A 20000-nucleotide genomic window follows, 5' to 3' on the forward strand; every position below is an offset into this window, starting at 1 on the left:
TATCCCCATCTTTCTGTCTCTATTATGGTGTGTGTGTGTGTTGTGGTCATTATCCCCATCTTTCTGTCTCTACCATGGTGTGTTTGTGTGAGTGTTGTGGTCATTATCCCCATCTTTCTGTATCTACCATGGTGTGTGTGGTCATTATGGTGTGTGTGTGTGTGTAGTGTGTAGTGGGCATTATCCCCATCTTTATGTCTATCATGGTGTGTGTGTGTGTGCGTGTGTATTATCCCCATCATTCTCAGTGTTCATTATCCCCATCTTTCCATCTCTACCATGGTGTGTGTTTTCATTATCCCCATCTTTCTGTCTCAATCATGGTGTGTGTGTGGTGTGTGTGTGGGGTCATTATCCCCATCTTTCTGTCACTACCATGGAGAGTGTGTGTGTAGTGTTCATTATCCCCATATTTCTGTCTCTATCATGGTGTGTGTAGCAGTCATTATCCCAATCTTTCTGTCTCTGCCATGGTGTGTGTGTATTATCCCCATCTTTCTGTCTCTAGTTGTCATGAGACCAATCTTTCAGTCTCTACCATGGTGTGTGTGTGGATGTGTGGTCATTATCCCCATCTTTCTGTCTCTACCACGGTGTGTGTGTGTGTAGTGGTCATTATCCCCATCTTTCCATCTCTACCATGGTGTGTGTTCATTATCCCCATCTTTCTGTCTCCATGGTGTGTGTGTGTGTGTGTGTGTGTGGGTGTTCATTATCCCCATCATTCTGTCTCTCCCATGGTATGTGTGTGTGTAGTGTAGTGTTCATTATCCCCATCTTTCTGTCTCTACCATGGTATGTGTGCCCCAACTGTGTAGTGTTCATTATCCCCATCATTCTGTCTCTACCATGGTGTGTGTGTGTGTGTGTGTGTGTAGTGGGCATTATCCCCATCTTTCTGTCTCTACCATGGTATGTGTGTGTGTAGTGTTCATTATCCCCATCTTTCTGTCTCTAATGGTGTGTGTGTAGTGGTCATTATCCCCATCTTTCTGTCTCTACCATGGTGTGTGTGTGTGTAGTGGTCATTATCCCCATCTTTCTGTCTCTATCATGGTGTGTGTGTGTGTAGTGTTCATTATCCCCATCTTTCTGTCTCTACCATGGTGTGTGTGTGTAGTGTTCATTATCCCCATCTTTCTGTCTCTATCATGGTGTGTGTGTGTGTGTAGTGTTCATTATCCCCATCTTTCTGTCTCTATCATGGTGTGTGTGTGTAGTGTTCATTATCCCCATCTTTCTGTCTCTACCACGGTGTGTGTGTGTGTAGTGGTCATTATCCCCATCTTTCTGTCTCTACCATGGTGTGTGGTCATTATCCCCATATTTCTGTCTCTACCATGGTGTGTGTGTGTGTAGTGTTCATTATCCCCATATTTCTGTCTCAATCATGGTGTGTGTGTGTGTGTAGTGGGCATTATCCCCATCTTTCTGTCTCAATCATGGTGTGTGTGTGTAGTGTTCATTATCCCCATATTTCTGTCTCAATCATGGTGTGTGTGTAGTGGGCATTATCCCCATCTTTCTGTCTCTATCATGGTGTGAGTGTGTGTGTTGTGTTCATTATCCCCATATTTCTGTCTCTATCATGGTGTGTGTGTAGTGGTCATTATCCCCATATTTCCATCTCTACCATGGTGTGTGTTCATTATCCCCATCTTTCTTTCTCTACCATGGTGTGTGTGTAGTAGTCATTATCCCCGTCTTTCTGTCTCTACCATGGTGTGTGTGTAGTGGTCATATCCCCATCTTTCCATCTCTACAATGGTGTGTGTTCATTATCCCCATATTTCTGTCTCAATCATGGTGTGTGTGTGTAGTGGGCATTATCCCCATCTTTCTGTCTCTATCATGGTGTGTGTGTGTGTAGTGTTCATTATCCCCATCTTTCTGTCTATCATGGTGTGTGTGTAGTGGTCATTATCCCCATCTTTCCATCTCTACAATGGTGTGTGTTCATTATCCCCATATTTCTGTCTCAATCATGGTGTGTGTGTGTAGTGGGCATTATCCCCATCTTTCTGTCACTACCATGGTGTGTGTGTGTAGTGTTCATTATCCCCATCTTTCTGTCTCTATCACCATGGTGTGTGTGGTGGATGTAGTGTGTCAGTTATCCCCATCTTTCTGTCTCTACCACATTATCCCCATCTTTCTGTGTGTGTGTGTGGATTATCCCCATCTTTCTGTCTCTAGTGGTCATTATCCCCATCTTTCTGTCTCTACCATGTTGTGTTCATTATCCCCATCTTTCTGTCTCTGCCATGTGTGTGTGTGTGTGTGTTGTGTTCATTATCCCCATCTTTCTGTATCTACCATGGTGTGTGTGTGTAGTGTTCATTATCCCCATCATTCTGTCTCTACCATGGTGTGTGTGTGTAGTGTTCATTATCCCCATCTTTCTGTCTCTACCATGGTGTGTGTGTGTAGTGGGCATTATCCCCATCTTTGTGTCTCTACCATGGTATGTGTGTGTGTAGTGTTCATTATCCCCATCATTTCTGTCTCAACCATGGTGTGTGTGTGGTCATTATCCCCACCTTTCTGTCTCTACCATGGTGTGTGTGTGTGTGTTGTGTCCCCATCTTTCTGTCTCTATGTGTGTGTGTGTGTGGTGTGTGTGTAGTGGTCATTATCCCCATCTTTCCATGGTGTGGTGTGTAGTGTTCATTATCCCCATCTTTCTGTCTCTATCATGGTGTCTCAACCATGTGTGTGTGTAGTGTTCATTATCCCCATCTTTCTGTCTCTATCATGGTGTGTGTGTCTGTGTGTGTTCATTATCCCCATCTTTCTGTCTCAATCATGGTGTGTGTGTGTAATAGTGTTCATTATCCCCATCTTTCTGTCTCTACCATGGAGTGTGTGTGTGTAGTGTTCATTATCCCCATCTTTCTGTCTCTATCATGGTGTGTGTGTGTGTGTGTGTGTGTGGTCTACCATGGTGTGTCATTATTATCCCCATCTTTCTGTCTATCATGGTGTGTGTAGTGTTCATTATCCCCATCTTTCTGTCTCTACCATGGTGTGTGTGTGTAGTGTTCATTATCCCCATCTTTCTGTCTCTATCATGGTGTGTGTGTGTGTGTGTGTGTGTGGTGTTATCCCATCTTTCTGTCTCTACATGTGTGTGCAGTGGTCACATGGTGTGTCTCACATGTGTGTGTGTAGTGTTATCCCATCTTTCTGTCTCTATCATGGTGTGTGTGTGTGTGTGTGTAGTGTTCATTATCCCCATATTTCTGTCTCAATCATGGTGTGTGTGTGTGTCGTGGGCATTATCCCCATCTTTCTGTCTCTACCATGGAGAGTGTGTGTGTAGTGTTCATTATCCCCATCTTTCTGTCTCTATCATGGTGTGTGTGTAGTGTATTGTTCATTATCCCCATCTTTCTGTCTATCATGGTGGTCATTATCCCCATCTTTCTGTCTCTACCATGGTGTGTGTGTGTGTAGTGTTCATTATCCCATCTTTCTGTCTCTATCATGGTGTGTGTGTCTGTGTGGTGTCATTATCCCCATCTTTCTGTCTCTACCATGGTGTGTGTATGGTTTATCCCCATCTTTCTGTCTATCATGGTGTGTGTGTGTGTAGTGGGCATTATCCCCATCTTTCTGTCTCTATTATGGTGTGTGTTTGTGTGTGTGTAGTATTCATTATCCCCATCTTTCTGTATCTACCATGGTGTGTGTGTGGGTGTAGTGGTCATTAACCCCATCTTTCTGTATCTACCATGGTGTGTGTGTGTGTAGTGTTCATTATCCCCATCTTTCTGTCTATCATGGTGTGTGTAGTGTTCATTATCCCCATCTTTCTGTCTCTACCATGGTGTGTGTGTGTGTAGTGTTCATATTCCCCATCTTTCTGTATCTACCATGGTGTGTGTGTGTGTGTGTGTGTGTGTGTGTGTGTGTGTGTGTGTGTGTGTGTGTGTGTGTGTGTGTGTGTGTAGTGGTCACATGGTGTGTCTGTGTAGTGGTCATTATCCCCATCTTTCTGTCTCTATCATTATGTGTGTGTGTGTGTAGTGTTCATTATCCCCATATTTCTGTCTCAATCATGGTGTGTGTGTGTAGTGGGCATTATCCCCATCTTTCTGTCACTATCATGGAGAGTGTGTGTGTGTTCATTATCCCCATCTTTCTGTCTATCATGGTGTGTGTGTGTGTATTGTTCATTATCCCCATCTTTCTGTCTATCATGGTGTGTGTAGTGTTCATTATCCCCATCTTTCTGTCTCTACCATGGTGTGTGTGTGTGTGTAGTGTTCATATTCCCCATCTTTCTGTCTCTATCATGGTGTGTGTGTCTGTGTGGTGGTCATTATCCCCATCTTTCTGTCTCTACTATGGTGTGTGTGTCAGTGGTCATTATCCCCATCTTTCTGTCTATCATGGTGTGTGTGTGTGTTGTAGTGGGTATTATCCCCATCTTTCTGTCTCTATTATGGTGTGTGTTTGTGTGTGTGTATCCCCATCATTCTGTATCTCATTATCCCCATCTTTCTGTATCTACCATGGTGTGTGTGTGTGTGTAGTGGTCATTATCCCCATCTTTCTGTATCTACCATGGTGTGTGTGTGTGTGTGTGTTCATTATCCCCATCTTTCTGTATCTACCATGGTGTGTGTGTCTGTGTGTGGTCATTATCCCCATCTTTCTGTCTCTACCATGGTGTGTGTGTGGTCATTATCCCCATCTTTCTGTCTCTACATGGTGTGTGTGTGTGTAGTGGTCATTATCCCCATCTTTCTGTCTCTATTATGGTGTGTGTTTGTGTGTGTGTAGTGTTCATTATCCCCATCTTTCTGTCTCTACCATGGTGTGTGTGTGGTGTAGTGGTCATTATCCCCATCTTTCTGTATCTACCATGGTGTGTGTGTGTGTAGTGTTCATTATCCCCATCTTTCTGTCTCTATCATGGTGTGTGTGTGTATTGTTCATTATCCCCATCTTTCTGTCTATCATGGTGTGTGTAGTGTTCATTATCCCCATCTTTCTGTCTCTACCATGGTGTGTGTGTGTGTAGTGTTCATATTCCCCATCTTTCTGTCTCTATCATGGTGTGTGTGTCTGTGTGGTAGTCATTATCCCCATCTTTCTGTCTCTACCATGGTGTGTGTAGTGGTCATTATCCCCATCTTTCTGTCTATCATGGTGTGTGTGTGTGTGTAGTGGGTATTATCCCCATCTTTCTGTCTCTATTATGGTGTGTTTGTGTGTGTGTAGTATTCATTATCCCCATCTTTCTGTATCTACCATGGTGTGTGTGTGTGGTGTGTGGTCATCAACCCCATATTTCTGTATCTACCATGGTGTGTGTGTGTGTAGTGTTCATTATCCCCATCTTTCTGTCTATCATGGTGTGTGTAGTGTTCATTATCCCCATCTTTCTGTCTCTACCATGGTGTGTGTGTGTGTAGTGTTCATATTCCCCATCTTTCTGTATCTACCATGGTGTGTGTGTGTGTGTGTGTGTGTCTGTGTGTGTGTGTGTGTGTGTGTGTGTGTGTGTGTGTGTGTGTGTGTGTGTGTGTGTGTGTGTGTGTGTGTGTGTGTGTATTCTGTCCCCAGTGGTCACATGGTGTGTCTGTGTAGTGGTCATTATCCCCATCTTTCTGTCTCTATCATTATGTGTGTGTGTGTGTGTAGTGTTCATTATCCCCATATTTCTGTCTCAATCATGGTGTGTGTGTGTAGTGGGCATTATCCCCATCTTTCTGTCACTACCATGGAGTGTGTGTGTAGTGTTCATTATCCCCATCTTTCTGTCTATCATGGTGTGTGTGTGTGTATTGTTCATTATCCCCATCTTTCTGTCTATCATGGTGTGTGTAGTGTTCATTATCCCCATCTTTCTGTCTCTACCATGGTGTGTGTGTGTGTAGTGTTCATATTCCCCATCTTTCTGTCTCTATCATGGTGTGTGTGTCTGTGTGGTGGTCATTATCCCCATCTTTCTGTCTCTACCATGGTGTGTGTAGTGGTCATTATCCCCATCTTTCTGTCTATCATGGTGTGTGTGTGTGTAGTGGGTATTATCCCCATCTTTCTGTCTCTATTATGGTGTGTGTGTTGTGTGTGTGTAGTATTCATTATCCCCATCTTTCTGTATCTACCATGGTGTGTGTGTGGGTGTAGTGGTCATTAACCCCATCTTTCTGTATCTACCATGGTGTGTGTGTGTGTAGTGTTCATTATCCCCATCTTTCTGTATCTACCATGGTGTGTGTGTGTGTGTAGTGTTCATTATCCCCATCATTCTGTCTCTATCATGGTGTGTGTGTGTCTGTGTGGTGGTCATTATCCCCATCTTTCTGTCTCTATCATGGTGTGTATGTGGTTTTCATTATCCCCAACTTTCTGTCTCTACCATGGTGTGTGTGTGTGTGTGTGTGTGTAGTGTTCATTATCCCCATCTTTCTGTCTCTATCATGGTGTGTGTGTGTAGTGGTCATTATCCCCATCTTTCCATCTCTACCATGGTGTGTGTTCATTATCCCCATATTTCTGTCTCAATCATGGTGTGTGTGTGTGTGGTGGTCATTATCCCCATCTTTCTGTCTCTACCATGGTGTGTGTGTGGGTGTAGTGGTCATTATCCCCATCTTTCTGTATCTACCATGGTGTGTGTGTGTGTGTAGTGTTCATTATCCCCATCATTCTGTCTCTATCATGTGTGTGTCTGTGAGTGTTCATTATCCCCATATTTCTGTCTCAATCATGGTGTGTGTGTGTAATGGGCATTATCCCCATCTTTCTGTCACTACCATGGAGTGTGTGTGTGTGTAGTGTTCATTATCCCCATCTTTCTGTCTCTATCATGGTGTGTGTGTGTGTGTGTGTGTGTGGTGTTCATTATCCCCATCTTTCTGTCTATCATGGTGTGTGTGTAGTGTTCATTATCCCCATCTTTCTGTCTCTACCATGGTGTGTGTGTGTGTAGTGTTCATATTCCCCATCTTTCTGTATCTACCATGGTGTGTGTGTGTGTGTGTGTGTGTGTGTGTGTGTGTGTGTGTGTGTGTGTGTGTGTGTGTGTGTGTGTGTGTGTACAGTGGTCACATGGTGTGTCTGTGTAGTGGTCATTATCCCCATCTTTCTGTCTCTATCATTATGTGTGTGTGTGTGTAGTGTTCATTATCCCCATATTTCTGTCTCAATCATGGTGTGTGTGTGTAGTGGGCATTATCCCCATCTTTCTGTCACTACCATGGAGAGTGTGTGTGTGTGTTCATTATCCCCATCTTTCTGTCTATCATGGTGTGTGTGTGTGTATTGTTCATTATCCCCATCTTTCTGTCTATCATGGTGTGTGTAGTGTTCATTATCCCCATCTTTCTGTCTCTACCATGGTGTGTGTGTGTGTAGTGTTCATATTCCCCATCTTTCTGTCTCTATCATGGTGTGTGTGTCTGTGTGGTGGTCATTATCCCCATCTTTCTGTCTCTACCATGGTGTGTGTGTGGGTGTAGTGGTCATTATCCCCATCTTTCTGTCTATCATGGTGTGTGTGTGTGTGTAGTGGGTCATTATCCCCATCTTTCTGTCTCTATTATGGTGTGTGTTTGTGTGTGTAGTATTCATTATCCCCATCTTTCTGTATCTACCATGGTGTGTGTGTGGGTGTAGTGGTCATTAACCCCATCTTTCTGTATCTACCATGGTGTGTGTGTGTGTAGTGTTCATTATCCCCATCTTTCTGTATCTACCATGGTGTGTGTGTGTGTGTAGTGTTCATTATCCCCATCATTCTGTCTCTATCATGGTGTGTGTGTGTCTCATTATCCCCATCTTTCTGTCTCTACTATGGTGTGTATGTGGTTTTCATTATCCCCAACTTTCTGTCTCTACCATGGTGTGTGTGTGTGTGTGTGTAGTGTTCATTATCCCCATCTTTCTGTCTATCATGGTGTGTGTGTGTAGTGTCATTATCCCCATCTTTCCATCTCTACCATGGTGTGTGTTCATTATCCCCATCTTTCTGTCTCAACCATGGTGTGTGTGTGTGGTGGTCATTATCCCCATCTTTCTGTATCTACCATGGTGTGTGTGTGTGTAGTGGTCATTATCCCCATCTTTCTGTATCTACCATGGTGTGTGTGTGTGTGTAGTGTTCATTATCCCCATCATTCTGTCTCTATCATGGTGTGTGTGTCTGTGAGGTGTTCATTATCCCCATATTTCTGTCTCAATCATGGTGTGTGTGTGTAATGGGCATTATCCCCATCTTTCTGTCACTACCATGGAGAGTGTGTGTGTAGTGTTCATTATCCCCATCTTTCTGTCTCTATCATGGTGTGTGTGTGTGTGTGTGTGTGGTGTTCATTATCCCCATCTTTCTGTCTATCATGGTGTGTGTAGTGTTCATTATCCCCATCTTTCTGTCTCTACCATGGTGTGTGTGTGTAGTGTTCATATTCCCCATCTTTCTGTATCTACCATGGTGTGTGTGTGTGTGTGTGTGTGTGTGTGTGTGTGTGTGTGTGTGTGTGTGTGTGTGTGTGTGTGTGTGTGTGTGTAGTGGTCACATGGTGTGTCTGTGTAGTGGTCATTATCCCCATCTTTCTGTCTCTATCATTGTGTGTGTGTGTGTGTAGTGTTCATTATCCCCATATTTCTGTCTCAATCATGGTGTGTGTGTGTGTAGTGGGCATTATCCCCATCTTTCTGTCACTACCATGGAGAGTGTGTGTAGTGTTCATTATCCCCATCTTTCTGTCTCTATCATGGTGTGTGTGTGTATTGTTCATTATCCCCATCTTTCTGTCTATCATGGTGTGTGTAGTGTTCATTATCCCCATCTTTCTGTCTCTACCATGGTGTGTGTGTGTGTAGTGTTCATATTCCCCATCTTTCTGTCTCTATCATGGTGTGTGTGTCTGTGTGGTGGTCATTATCCCCATCTTTCTGTCTCTACCATGGTGTGTGTAGTGGTCATTATCCCCATCTTTCTGTCTATCATGGTGTGTGTGTGTGTAGTGGGTATTATCCCCATCTTTCTGTCTCTATTATGGTGTGTGTTTGTGTGTGTGTAGTATTCATTATCCCCATCTTTCTGTATCTACCATGGTGTGTGTGTGGTGTAGTGGTCATTAACCCCATCTTTCTGTATCTACCATGGTGTGTGTGTGTGTAGTGTTCATTATCCCCATCTTTCTGTCTATCATGGTGTGTGTAGTGTTCATTATCCCCATCTTTCTGTCTCTACCATGGTGTGTGTGTGTGTAGTGTTCATATTCCCCATCTTTCTGTATCTACCATGGTGTGTGTGTGTGTGTGTGTGTGTGTGTGTGTGTGTGTGTGTGTGTGTGTGTGTGTGTGTGTGTGTGTGTGTGTGTGTGTGGTCACATGGTGTGTCTGTGTAGTGGTCATTATCCCCATCTTTCTGTCTCTATCATTATGTGTGTGTGTGTGTAGTGTTCATTATCCCCATATTTCTGTCTCAATCATGGTGTGTGTGTGTAGTGGGCATTATCCCCATCTTTCTGTCACTACCATGGAGAGTGTGTGTAGTGTTCATTATCCCCATCTTTCTGTCTATCATGGTGTGTGTGTGTGTATTGTTCATTATCCCCATCTTTCTGTCTATCATGGTGTGTGTAGTGTTCATTATCCCCATCTTTCTGTCTCTACCATGGTGTGTGTGTGTGTAGTGTTCATATTCCCCATCTTTCTGTCTCTATCATGGTGTGTGTGTCTGTGTGGTGGTCATTATCCCCATCTTTCTGTCTCTACCATGGTGTGTGTAGTGGTCATTATCCCCATCTTTCTGTCTATCATGGTGTGTGTGTGTGTAGTGGGTATTATCCCCATCTTTCTGTCTCTATTATGGTGTGTGTTTGTGTGTGTGTAGTATTCATTATCCCCATCTTTCTGTATCTACCATGGTGTGTGTGTGGGTGTAGTGGTCATTAACCCCATCTTTCTGTATCTACCATGGTGTGTGTGTGTGTAGTGTTCATTATCCCCATCTTTCTGTATCTACCATGGTGTGTGTGTGTGTAGTGTTCATTATCCCCATCATTCTGTCTCTACCATGGTATGTGTGTGTGTGTAGTGTTCATTATCCCCATCATTCTGTCTCTATCATGGTGTGTGTGTCTGTGTGGTGGTCATTATCCCCATCTTTCTGTCTCTACTATGGTGTGTATGTGGTTTTCATTATCCCCATCTTTCTGTATCTACCATGGTGTGTGTGTGTGTGTGTGTGTGTGTGTGTGTGTGTGTGTGTGTGTGTGTGTGTGTGTGTAGTGGTCACATGGTGTGTCTGTGTAGTGGTCATTATCCCCATCTTTCTGTCTCTATCATTGTGTGTGTGTAGTGTTCATTATCCCCATCTTTCTGTCTCAATCATGGTGTGTGTGTGTAGTGGGCATTATCCCCATCTTTCTGTCACTACCATGGAGAGTGTGTGTGTAGTGTTCATTATCCCCATCTTTCTGTCTCTATCATGGTGTGTGTGTGTGTAGTGTTCATTATCCCCATATTTCTGTCTATCATGGTGTGTGTAGTGTTCATTATCCCCATCTTTCTGTCTCTACCATGGTGTGTGTGTGTGTGTAGTGTTCATATTCCCCATCTTTCTGTCTCTATCATGGTGTGTGTGTCTGTGTGGTGGTCATTATCCCCATCTTTCTGTCTCTACCATGGTGTGTGTAGTGGTCATTATCCCCATCTTTCTGTCTATCATGGTGTGTGTGTGTAGTGGGTATTATCCCCATCTTTCTGTCTCTATTATGGTGTGTGTTTGTGTGTGTGTAGTATTCATTATCCCCATCTTTCTGTATCTACCATGGTGTGTGTGTGGGTGTAGTGGTCATCAACCCCATATTTCTGTATCTACCATGGTGTGTGTGTGTGTAGTGTTCATTATCCCCATCTTTCTGTCTATCATGGTGTGTGTAGTGTTCATTATCCCCATCTTTCTGTCTCTACCATGGTGTGTGTGTGTGTAGTGTTCATATTCCCCATCTTTCTGTATCTACCATGGTGTGTGTGTGTGTGTGTGTGTGTGTGTGTGTGTGTGTGTGTGTGTGTGTGTGTGTAGTGGTCACATGGTGTGTCTGTGTAGTGGTCATTATCCCCATCTTTCTGTCTCTATCATTATGTGTGTGTGTGTGTAGTGTTCATTATCCCCATATTTCTGTCTCAATCATGGTGTGTGTGTGTAGTGGGCATTATCCCCATCTTTCTGTCACTACCATGGAGAGTGTGTGTAGTGTTCATTATCCCCATCTTTCTGTCTATCATGGTGTGTGTGTGTGTATTGTTCATTATCCCCATCTTTCTGTCTATCATGGTGTGTGTAGTGTTCATTATCCCCATCTTTCTGTCTCTACCATGGTGTGTGTGTGTGTAGTGTTCATATTCCCCATCTTTCTGTCTCTATCATGGTGTGTGTGTCTGTGTGGTGGTCATTATCCCCATCTTTCTGTCTCTACCATGGTGTGTGTAGTGGTCATTATCCCCATCTTTCTGTCTATCATGGTGTGTGTGTGTGTAGTGGGTATTATCCCCATCTTTCTGTCTCTATTATGGTGTGTGTGTTTGTGTGTGTGTAGTATTCATTATCCCCATCTTTCTGTATCTACCATGGTGTGTGTGTGGGTGTAGTGGTCATTAACCCCATCTTTCTGTATCTACCATGGTGTGTGTGTGTGTAGTGTTCATTATCCCCATCTTTCTGTATCTACCATGGTGTGTGTGTCTGTGTAGTGTTCATTATCCCCATCATTCTGTCTCTACCATGGTATGTGTGTGTGTGTAGTGTTCATTATCCCCATCATTCTGTCTCTATCATGGTGTGTGTGTCTGTGTGGTGGTCATTATCCCCATCTTTCTGTCTCTACTATGGTGTGTATGTGGTTTTCATTATCCCCATCTTTCTGTCTCTACCATGGTGTGTGTGTGTGTGTGTGTGTGTGTGTGTTCATTATCCCCATCTTTCTGTCTATCATGGTGTGTGTGTGTAGTGGTCATTATCCCCATCTTTCTGTCTCTACCATGGTGTGTGGTCATTATCCCCATATTTCTGTCTCTATTATGGTGTGTGTGTGTGTGTAGTATTCATTATCCCCATCTTTCTGTATGTACCATGGTGTGTGTGTGTGTAGTGGTCATTATCCCCATCTTTCTGTCTCTATCATGGTGTGTGTGTGTGTGTGGTGGTCATTATCCCCATCTTTCTGTCTCTATCATGGTGTGTGTGTGTGTGAGTGTTCATTATCCCCATATTTCTGTCTCAATCATGGTGTGTGTGTGTGTAGTGGGCATTATCCCCATCTTTCTGTCACTACCATGGAGAGTGTGTGTAGTGTTCATTATCCCCATCTTTCTGTCTATCATGGTGTGTGTGTGTGTGTGTGTGTGTGTGTGTGTGTTTCTGTAGTGGTCACATGGTGTGTCTGTGTAGTGGTCATTATCCCCATCTTTCTGTCTCTATCATTATGTGTGTGTGTGTGTAGTGTTCATTATCCCCATATTTCTGTCTCAATCATGGTGTGTGTGTGTAGTGGGCATTATCCCCATCTTTCTGTCACTACCATGGAGAGTGTGTGTAGTGTTCATTATCCCCATCTTTCTGTCTATCATGGTGTGTGTGTGTGTGTTGTTCATTATCCCCATCTTTCTGTCTATCATGGTGTGTGTAGTGTTCATTATCCCCATCTTTCTGTCTCTACCATGGTGTGTGTGTGTAGTGTTCATATTCCCCATCTTTCTGTCTCTATCATGGTGTGTGTGTCTGTGTGGTGGTCATTATCCCCATCTTTCTGTCTCTACCATGGTGTGTGTAGTGGTCATTATCCCCATCTTTCTGTCTATCATGGTGTGTGTGTGTGTAGTGGGTATTATCCCCATCTTTCTGTCTCTATTATGGTGTGTGTTTGTGTGTGTGTAGTATTCATTATCCCCATCTTTCTGTATCTACCATGGTGTGTGTGTGGGTGTAGTGGTCATTAACCCCATCTTTCTGTATCTACCATGGTGTGTGTGTGTGTAGTGTTCATTATCCCCATCTTTCTGTATCTACCATGGTGTGTGTGTCTGTGTAGTGTTCATTATCCCCATCATTCTGTCTCTACCATGGTATGTGTGTGTGTGTGTGTGTGTTCATTATCCCCATCATTCTGTCTCTATCATGGTGTGTGTGTCTGTGTGGTGGTCATTATCCCCATCTTTCTGTCTCTACTATGGTGTGTATGTGGTTTTCATTATCCCCATCTTTCTGTATCTACCATGGTGTGTGTGTGTGTGTGTGTGTGTGTGTGTGTGTGTGTGTGTGTGTGTGTGTGTGTGTGTCCCCATGTGTGTGTGTAGTGGTCTACATGGTGTGTCTGTGTAGTGGTCATTATCCCCATCTTTCTGTCTCTATCATTGTGTGTGTGTGTGTGTAGTGTTCATTATCCCCATCTTTCTGTCTCAATCATGGTGTGTGTGTGTGTAGTGGGCATTATCCCCATCTTTCTGTCACTACCATGGAGAGTGTGTGTAGTGTTCATTATCCCCATCTTTCTGTCTCTATCATGGTGTGTGTGTGTATTGTTCATTATCCCCATCTTTCTGTCTATCATGGTGTGTGTAGTGTTCATTATCCCCATCTTTCTGTCTCTACCATGGTGTGTGTGTGTGTAGTGTTCATATTCCCCATCTTTCTGTCTCTATCATGGTGTGTGTGTCTGTGTGGTGGTCATTATCCCCATCTTTCTGTCTCTACCATGGTGTGTGTGTGTAGTGGTCATTATCCCCATCTTTCTGTCTATCATGGTGTGTGTGTGTGTAGTGGGTATTATCCCCATCTTTCTGTCTCTATTATGGTGTGTGTTTGTGTGTGTGTAGTATTCATTATCCCCATCTTTCTGTATCTACCATGGTGTGTGTGTGGGTGTAGTGGTCATCAACCCCATATTTCTGTATCTACCATGGTGTGTGTGTGTGTAGTGTTCATTATCCCCATCTTTCTGTCTCTCATGGTGTGTGTAGTGTTCATTATCCCCATCTTTCTGTCTCTACCATGGTGTGTGTGTGTGTAGTGTTCATATTCCCCATCTTTCTGTATCTACCATGGTGTGTGTGTGTGTGTGTGTGTGTGTGTGTGTGTGTGTGTGTGTGTGTGTGTGTGTGTGTGTGTGTGGTCACATGGTGTGTCTGTGTAGTGGTCATTATCCCCATCTTTCTGTCTCTATCATTATGTGTGTGTGTGTGTAGTGTTCATTATCCCCATATTTCTGTCTCAATCATGGTGTGTGTGTGTAGTGTTCATTATCCCCATCTTTCTGTCTATCATGGTGTGTGTGTGTGTATTGTTCATTATCCCCATCTTTCTGTCTATCATGGTGTGTGTAGTGTTCATTATCCCCATCTTTCTGTCTCTACCATGGTGTGTGTGTGTGTAGTGTTCATATTCCCCATCTTTCTGTCTCTATCATGGTGTGTGTGTCTGTGTGGTGGTCATTATCCCCATCTTTCTGTCTCTACCATGGTGTGTGTAGTGGTCATTATCCCCATCTTTCTGTCTATCATGGTGTGTGTGTGTGTAGTGGGTATTATCCCCATCTTTCTGTCTCTATTATGGTGTGTGTTTGTGTGTGTGTAGTATTCATTATCCCCATCTTTCTGTATCTACCATGGTGTGTGTGTGGGTGTAGTGGTCATTATCCCCATCTTTCTGTATCTACCATGGTGTGTGTGTGTGTAGTGTTCATTATCCCCATCATTCTGTCTCTACTATGGTATGTGTGTGTGTGTGTAGTGTTCATTATCCCCATCTTTCTGTCTCTATTATGGTGTGTGTGTGTGTGTGTAGTATTCATTATCCCCATCATTCTGTATCTATCATGGTGTGTATGTCTGTGTGGTGGTCATTATCCCCATCTTTCTGTCTCTACTATGGTGTGTGTGTGGTTTTCATTATCCCCATCTTTCTGTCTCTACCATGGTGTGTGTGTGTGTGTGTAGTGTTCATTATCCCCATCTTTCTGTCTATCATGGTGTGTGTGTGTGGTGGTCATTATCCCCATCTTTCCATCTCTACCATGGTGTGTGTTCATTATCCCCATATTTCTGTCTCAATCATGGTGTGTGTGGTGGTCATTATCCCAATCTTTCTGTATCTACCATGGTGTGTGTGTGGGTGTAGTGGTCATTATCCCCATCTTTCTGTCTCTATCATGGTGTGTGTGTGTCTGTGTAGTGGTCATTATCCCCATCTTTCTGTCTCTATCATGGTGTGTGTGTGTGTAGTGTTCATTATCCCCATATTTCTGTCTCAATCATGGTGTGTGTGTGTGTAGTGGGCATTATCCCCATCTTTCCATCTCTACCATGGTGTGTGTTCATTATCCCCATATTTCTGTCTCAATCATGGTGTGTGTGTGTGTAGTGGGCATTATCCCCATCTTCCTGTCTCTCTTATGGTGTGTGTGTGTGTGTGTGTGTAGTATTCATTATCCCCATCTTTCTGTATCTACCATGGTGTGTGTGTGGGTGTCGTGGTCATTATCCCCATCTTTCTGTATCTACCATGGTGTGTGTGTGTAGTGTTCATTTGCCCCATCTTTCTGTTTATCATGGTGTGTGTAGTGGTCATTATCCCCATCTTTCTGTCTCCATCATGGTGTGTGTGTGTGTGTAGTGGTCATTATCCCCATCTTTCTGTCTCTATCATGGTGTGTGTGTGTAGTGGTCATTATCCCCATCTTTCTGTCTCTATCATGGTGTGTGTGTGTAGTGGTCATTATCCCCATCTTTCTGTCTCTATCATGGTGTGTGTAGTGTTCATTATCCCCATCTTTCTGTCTCTATCATGGTGTGTGTGTGTGTAGTGTTCATTATCCCCATCTTTCTGTATCTACCATGGTGTGTGTGTGTAGTGGTCATTATCCCCATCTTTCTGTCTCTATCATGGTGTGTGTGTGTAGTGGGCATTATCCCCATCTTTCTGTCTCAATCATGGTGTGTGTGTGGATGTAGTGGTCATTATCCCCATCTTTCTGTCTCTATCATGGTGTGTGTGTGTGTAGTGTTCATTATCCCCATCTTTCTGTATCTACCATGGTGTGTGTGTGTAGTGTTCATTATCCCCATCTTTCTGTCTCTATCATGGTGTGTGTGTGTGTAGTGGTCATTATCCCCATCTTTCTGTCTCTATCATGGTCTGGCCAACTTCTCGGCATGGAACCCCCATTGTGATATCATCAGTGCAGCTCTTTCCACTGTTTACGGAGCTGGCCAAGACACTTTCCTAAGCAGAAAGCGAGCGAGTGTGTGTGTGTGTGTGTGCCAGGGACAGATAAGTCATAGTGAACCAATATAGTTATATATACACAGATCAGTGCATAAGCATAAGCACACACACACACACACACACACACACACACACACACACACACACACACACACACACACAGAGCAGGACCTGTGCTCAGACCGTCAGAGCCGTATGGTTCTGCAAATGGAGACGTGTCTCTATACACACTCTACAGACAGTCTGTCCCTCTCCTCTTTCTAAGAGAACACCAGCCATGACTCAGAGCAGAGAAACACACAGACGTCAGGATGCTGCTGATCTGTCAGATCACAGTATACCTGGTGTGACTGTCTCTGTTTGTCTTCGTATGTGTGAAAGTGAGAGTGCTTTGTGGGGGAATATATTCATATGTACAGCACATTTAGTATGCATAGTGTGATTGGCCAGTCCGATGAGGAGTGACAGGACAGGGGACCCCAGGCAGCCCTTCAGCAGATCTACTTCCTGGAAGAGGTTAGAGGTCAGGAGGGGTTCTCTTCCCGGGACCTGGGTGTCAGTCAGTCTCGGGAAAGTGTGTGTGTGTGTGCGCGTGTTCATCAAGCTGACAACCCCAATGCGCTGGTTGTCAGTCTGTGACAGCTGTTAACCTCCAGGTCACTCTTGAGTTGAGACGTTGAAGACCTTAAAAGTGACCGTGATCTGACCATAGATATGGGGGTCACGGTCCTCCTGTCAAAAAGGTCACTGACAGGACAGAGGAGACGACTCACTGAGAGGCTGGGACAGAGGAGACGAGGAGGAGAGCTGGGACAGAGGAGACGACTCACTGAGAGGCTGGGACAGAGGAGACGAGGAGGAGAGCTGGGACAGAGGAGACGAGGAGGAGAGCTGGGACAGAGGAGACGACTCACTGAGAGGCTGGGACAGAGGAGACGAGGAGGAGAGCTGGGACAGAGGAGACGACTCACTGAGAGGCTGGGACAGAGGAGACGACTCACTGAGAGGCTGGGACAGAGGAGACGAGGAGGAGAGCTGGGACAGAGGAGACGAGGAGGAGAGCTGGGACAGAGGAGACGACTCACTGAGAGGCTGGGACAGAGGAGACGACTCACAGAGAGGCTGGGACAGAGGAGACAAGTAGGAGAGCTGGGACAGAGGAGACGAGGAGGAGAGCTGGGACAGAGGAGACGAGGAGGAGAGCTGGGACAGAGGAGACGACTCACTGAGAGGCTGGGACAGAGGAGACGACTCACTGAGAGGCTGGGACAGAGGAGACGAGGAGGAGAGCTGGGACAGAGGAGACGACTCACTGAGAGGCTGGGACAGAGGAGACGACTCACAGAGAGGCTGGGACAGAGGAGACGAGGAGGAGAGCTGGGACAGAGGAGACGAGGAGGAGAGCTGGGACAGAGGAGACGACTCACTGAGAGGCTGGGACAGAGGAGACGACTCACTGAGAGGCTGGGACAGAGGAGACGACTCACTGAGAGGCTGGGACAGAGGAGACGACTCACAGAGAGGCTGGGACAGAGGAGACGAGGAGGAGAGCTGGGACAGAGGAGACGAGGAGGAGAGCTGGGACAGAGGAGACGACTCACTGAGAGGCTGGGACAGAGGAGACGACTCACTGAGAGGCTGGGACAGAGGAGACGAGGAGGAGAGCTGGGACAGAGGAGACGAGGAGGAGAGCTGGGACAGAGGAGACGAGGAGGAGAGCTGTGACAGAGGAGACGAGGAGGAGAGCTGGGACAGAGGAGACGAGGAGGAGAGCTGGGACAGAGGAGACGAGGAGGAGAGCTGGGACAGAGGAGACGAGGAGGAGAGCTGGGACAGAGGAGACGAGGAGGAGAGCTGGGACAGAGGAGACGAGGAGGAGAGCTGGGACAGAGGAGACGAGGAGGAGAGCTGGGACAGAGGAGACGAGGAGGAGAGCTGGGACAGAGGAGACGAGGAGGAGAGCTGGGACAGAGGAGACGACTCACTGAGAGGCTGGGACAGAGGAGACGAGGAGGAGAGCTGGGACAGAGGAGACGAGGAGGAGAGCTGGGACAGAGGAGACGAGGAGGAGAGCTGGGACAGAGGAGACGAGGAGGAGAGCTGGGACAGAGGAGACGACTCACTGAGAGGCTGGGACAGAGGAGACGAGGAGGAGAGCTGGGACAGAGGAGACGAGGAGGAGAGCTGGGACAGAGGAGACGAGGAGGTGAGCTGGGACAGAGGAGACGAGGAGGAGAGCTGGGACAGAGGAGACGAGGAGGAGAGCTGTGTCTGAGTACCAGCGTGTGAGAGAAAAAGGCTGTGATTGAACATGTCACAGTGAGAGTGGGGTGCCAGGAGATGTCCGTGGGTCGTTTTGAGTGTGACTTAGCAAACAGGTATCAGTCAGCTCCACTCTGCCTGGCACAGTAGTGAAACCATCCAGGCTGTGTGTTTGTGTGCCGGCTACAAACCTGCACCTGTGCAGTATTTCTTTTCCGAAAAGGACAAACACTTCTTCCCGAATAAGTCGTCCGAGGACCTCCTCTTCACCCATATTTACCACTCTACCTCTCTATCACTCAGAGTTCTCCAAACTACTCCTCTCACAAGTACCTCGCTTTATCGCTGTCAGTGATGACTCATGTAACGTACTGTTGCGTCTGAGAGGCCTCTCCAGCCCCGAGAGAGAGCGAGAGAGCGAGAGAGAAAAAGAGAGAGGAGAGAGACCGAGACAGAGACAGAGAGAGGAGAGAAAAAGAGAGCGAGACAGAGAGCGAGACAGAGAGCGAGAGACATAGAAAGAGTGACTTCCGTCTACTGTCATTTACCTGCTTCTAACGGCCCTGGCATTCTCAGCCTGGCTCTTGATATCACTTAAGGGGCTGAGTCACTTTCAAGCACTGCAGCTGGGGGATAGAAGGGCCCTCAGGAGGCAGCAGACTAGGGGAGATCCTAGGGGTTAGGGTGGAAGAGGGATGGTAGTGGGGGGTGGGGGTGTAGGGGTTAAGGGCCTACATGTAGAAGGGGGTTGAATAGAGAAGGCAGACAGAGAGGTGAGTAAAACCAGTAAAACCAGCTGTAACAGTAAAAATAGAGAACAGTGTGGAGCTGTGAACGAGGCGACAGGCTATAGGAGTGGGGGAGGGCCTTTGGATTGGAGCTCAATGCCTCGATCTCTTTTTGTGGAAGAAACCATTAGGGAAGAGAGTTGTGGTCACGGCAGAGTGTAGGAGAAGGCACACTCAAAACGCTGAACCGTAGGTCAAAGCCTGCTGGCTCTGCAACAGCTAGGAAACACGAGTCCAAAACACCCACAAACCATCATGGGACTTTGATCGTGTAGGCGTATTGTAGTCTGTGTGGGAGGGGTTGGAGAGTTAGAGGGGGATGGAGGGGCGTAGGAGAAGGAAGGATGAAGGGATGGAGAAGAGGAGGGGAGGACTTGAACGTGGGGGCGCTCGGTTAGGAAGAGCCGGCATGCAGGGAAAGACGAGTCGCGCTGGTGTCACGGTAAACAGGCCTCACCCCGGCAACCCCCCCCAATTCACACAGCGTCAGGGCACTTTGAGGCGCTTGAACTCCAAAGCCTCACAAATAAGTATCCCGCTTCGGACTCACCTGGCAGAAGACAGGCTTGTAGCGCTCCGAGAACAGCAGGTTCAACTCCTCTGACTCGTACTCCTGGGGCAGCCGGTCCACACAGAGGCACTTAGAGTGGAGGTGGTGACCCGCGGTCAGCTGGTTCACGTCTGTCCACTGGATCATGACCGCG

At 45.9% G+C, this 20000-nt stretch overlaps 1 protein-coding gene across 6 annotated transcripts in view; it reads right to left on the reverse strand.

Annotated features, from left to right (window-relative positions):
* Nucleotides 1-20000, reverse strand: part of LOC118358858 (ribonucleoprotein PTB-binding 2-like) — a 113450-nt gene that overhangs the window by 46934 nt on the left and 46516 nt on the right. For all 6 annotated transcript variants that reach the window (XM_052480096.1, XM_052480094.1, XM_052480097.1 and 3 more), the window contains exon 3: nt 19847-20000. This exon is cut by the window's right edge and continues 316 nt beyond it. In XM_052480096.1, coding sequence (XP_052336056.1) covers nt 19847-20000 — 154 coding nt within the window. The remainder of the gene's footprint in view (nt 1-19846) is intronic.

Source organism: Oncorhynchus keta, chromosome 26, assembly GCF_023373465.1.
Source record: "Oncorhynchus keta strain PuntledgeMale-10-30-2019 chromosome 26, Oket_V2, whole genome shotgun sequence".
Classification (NCBI taxonomy): Eukaryota; Metazoa; Chordata; class Actinopteri; order Salmoniformes; family Salmonidae; genus Oncorhynchus; species Oncorhynchus keta.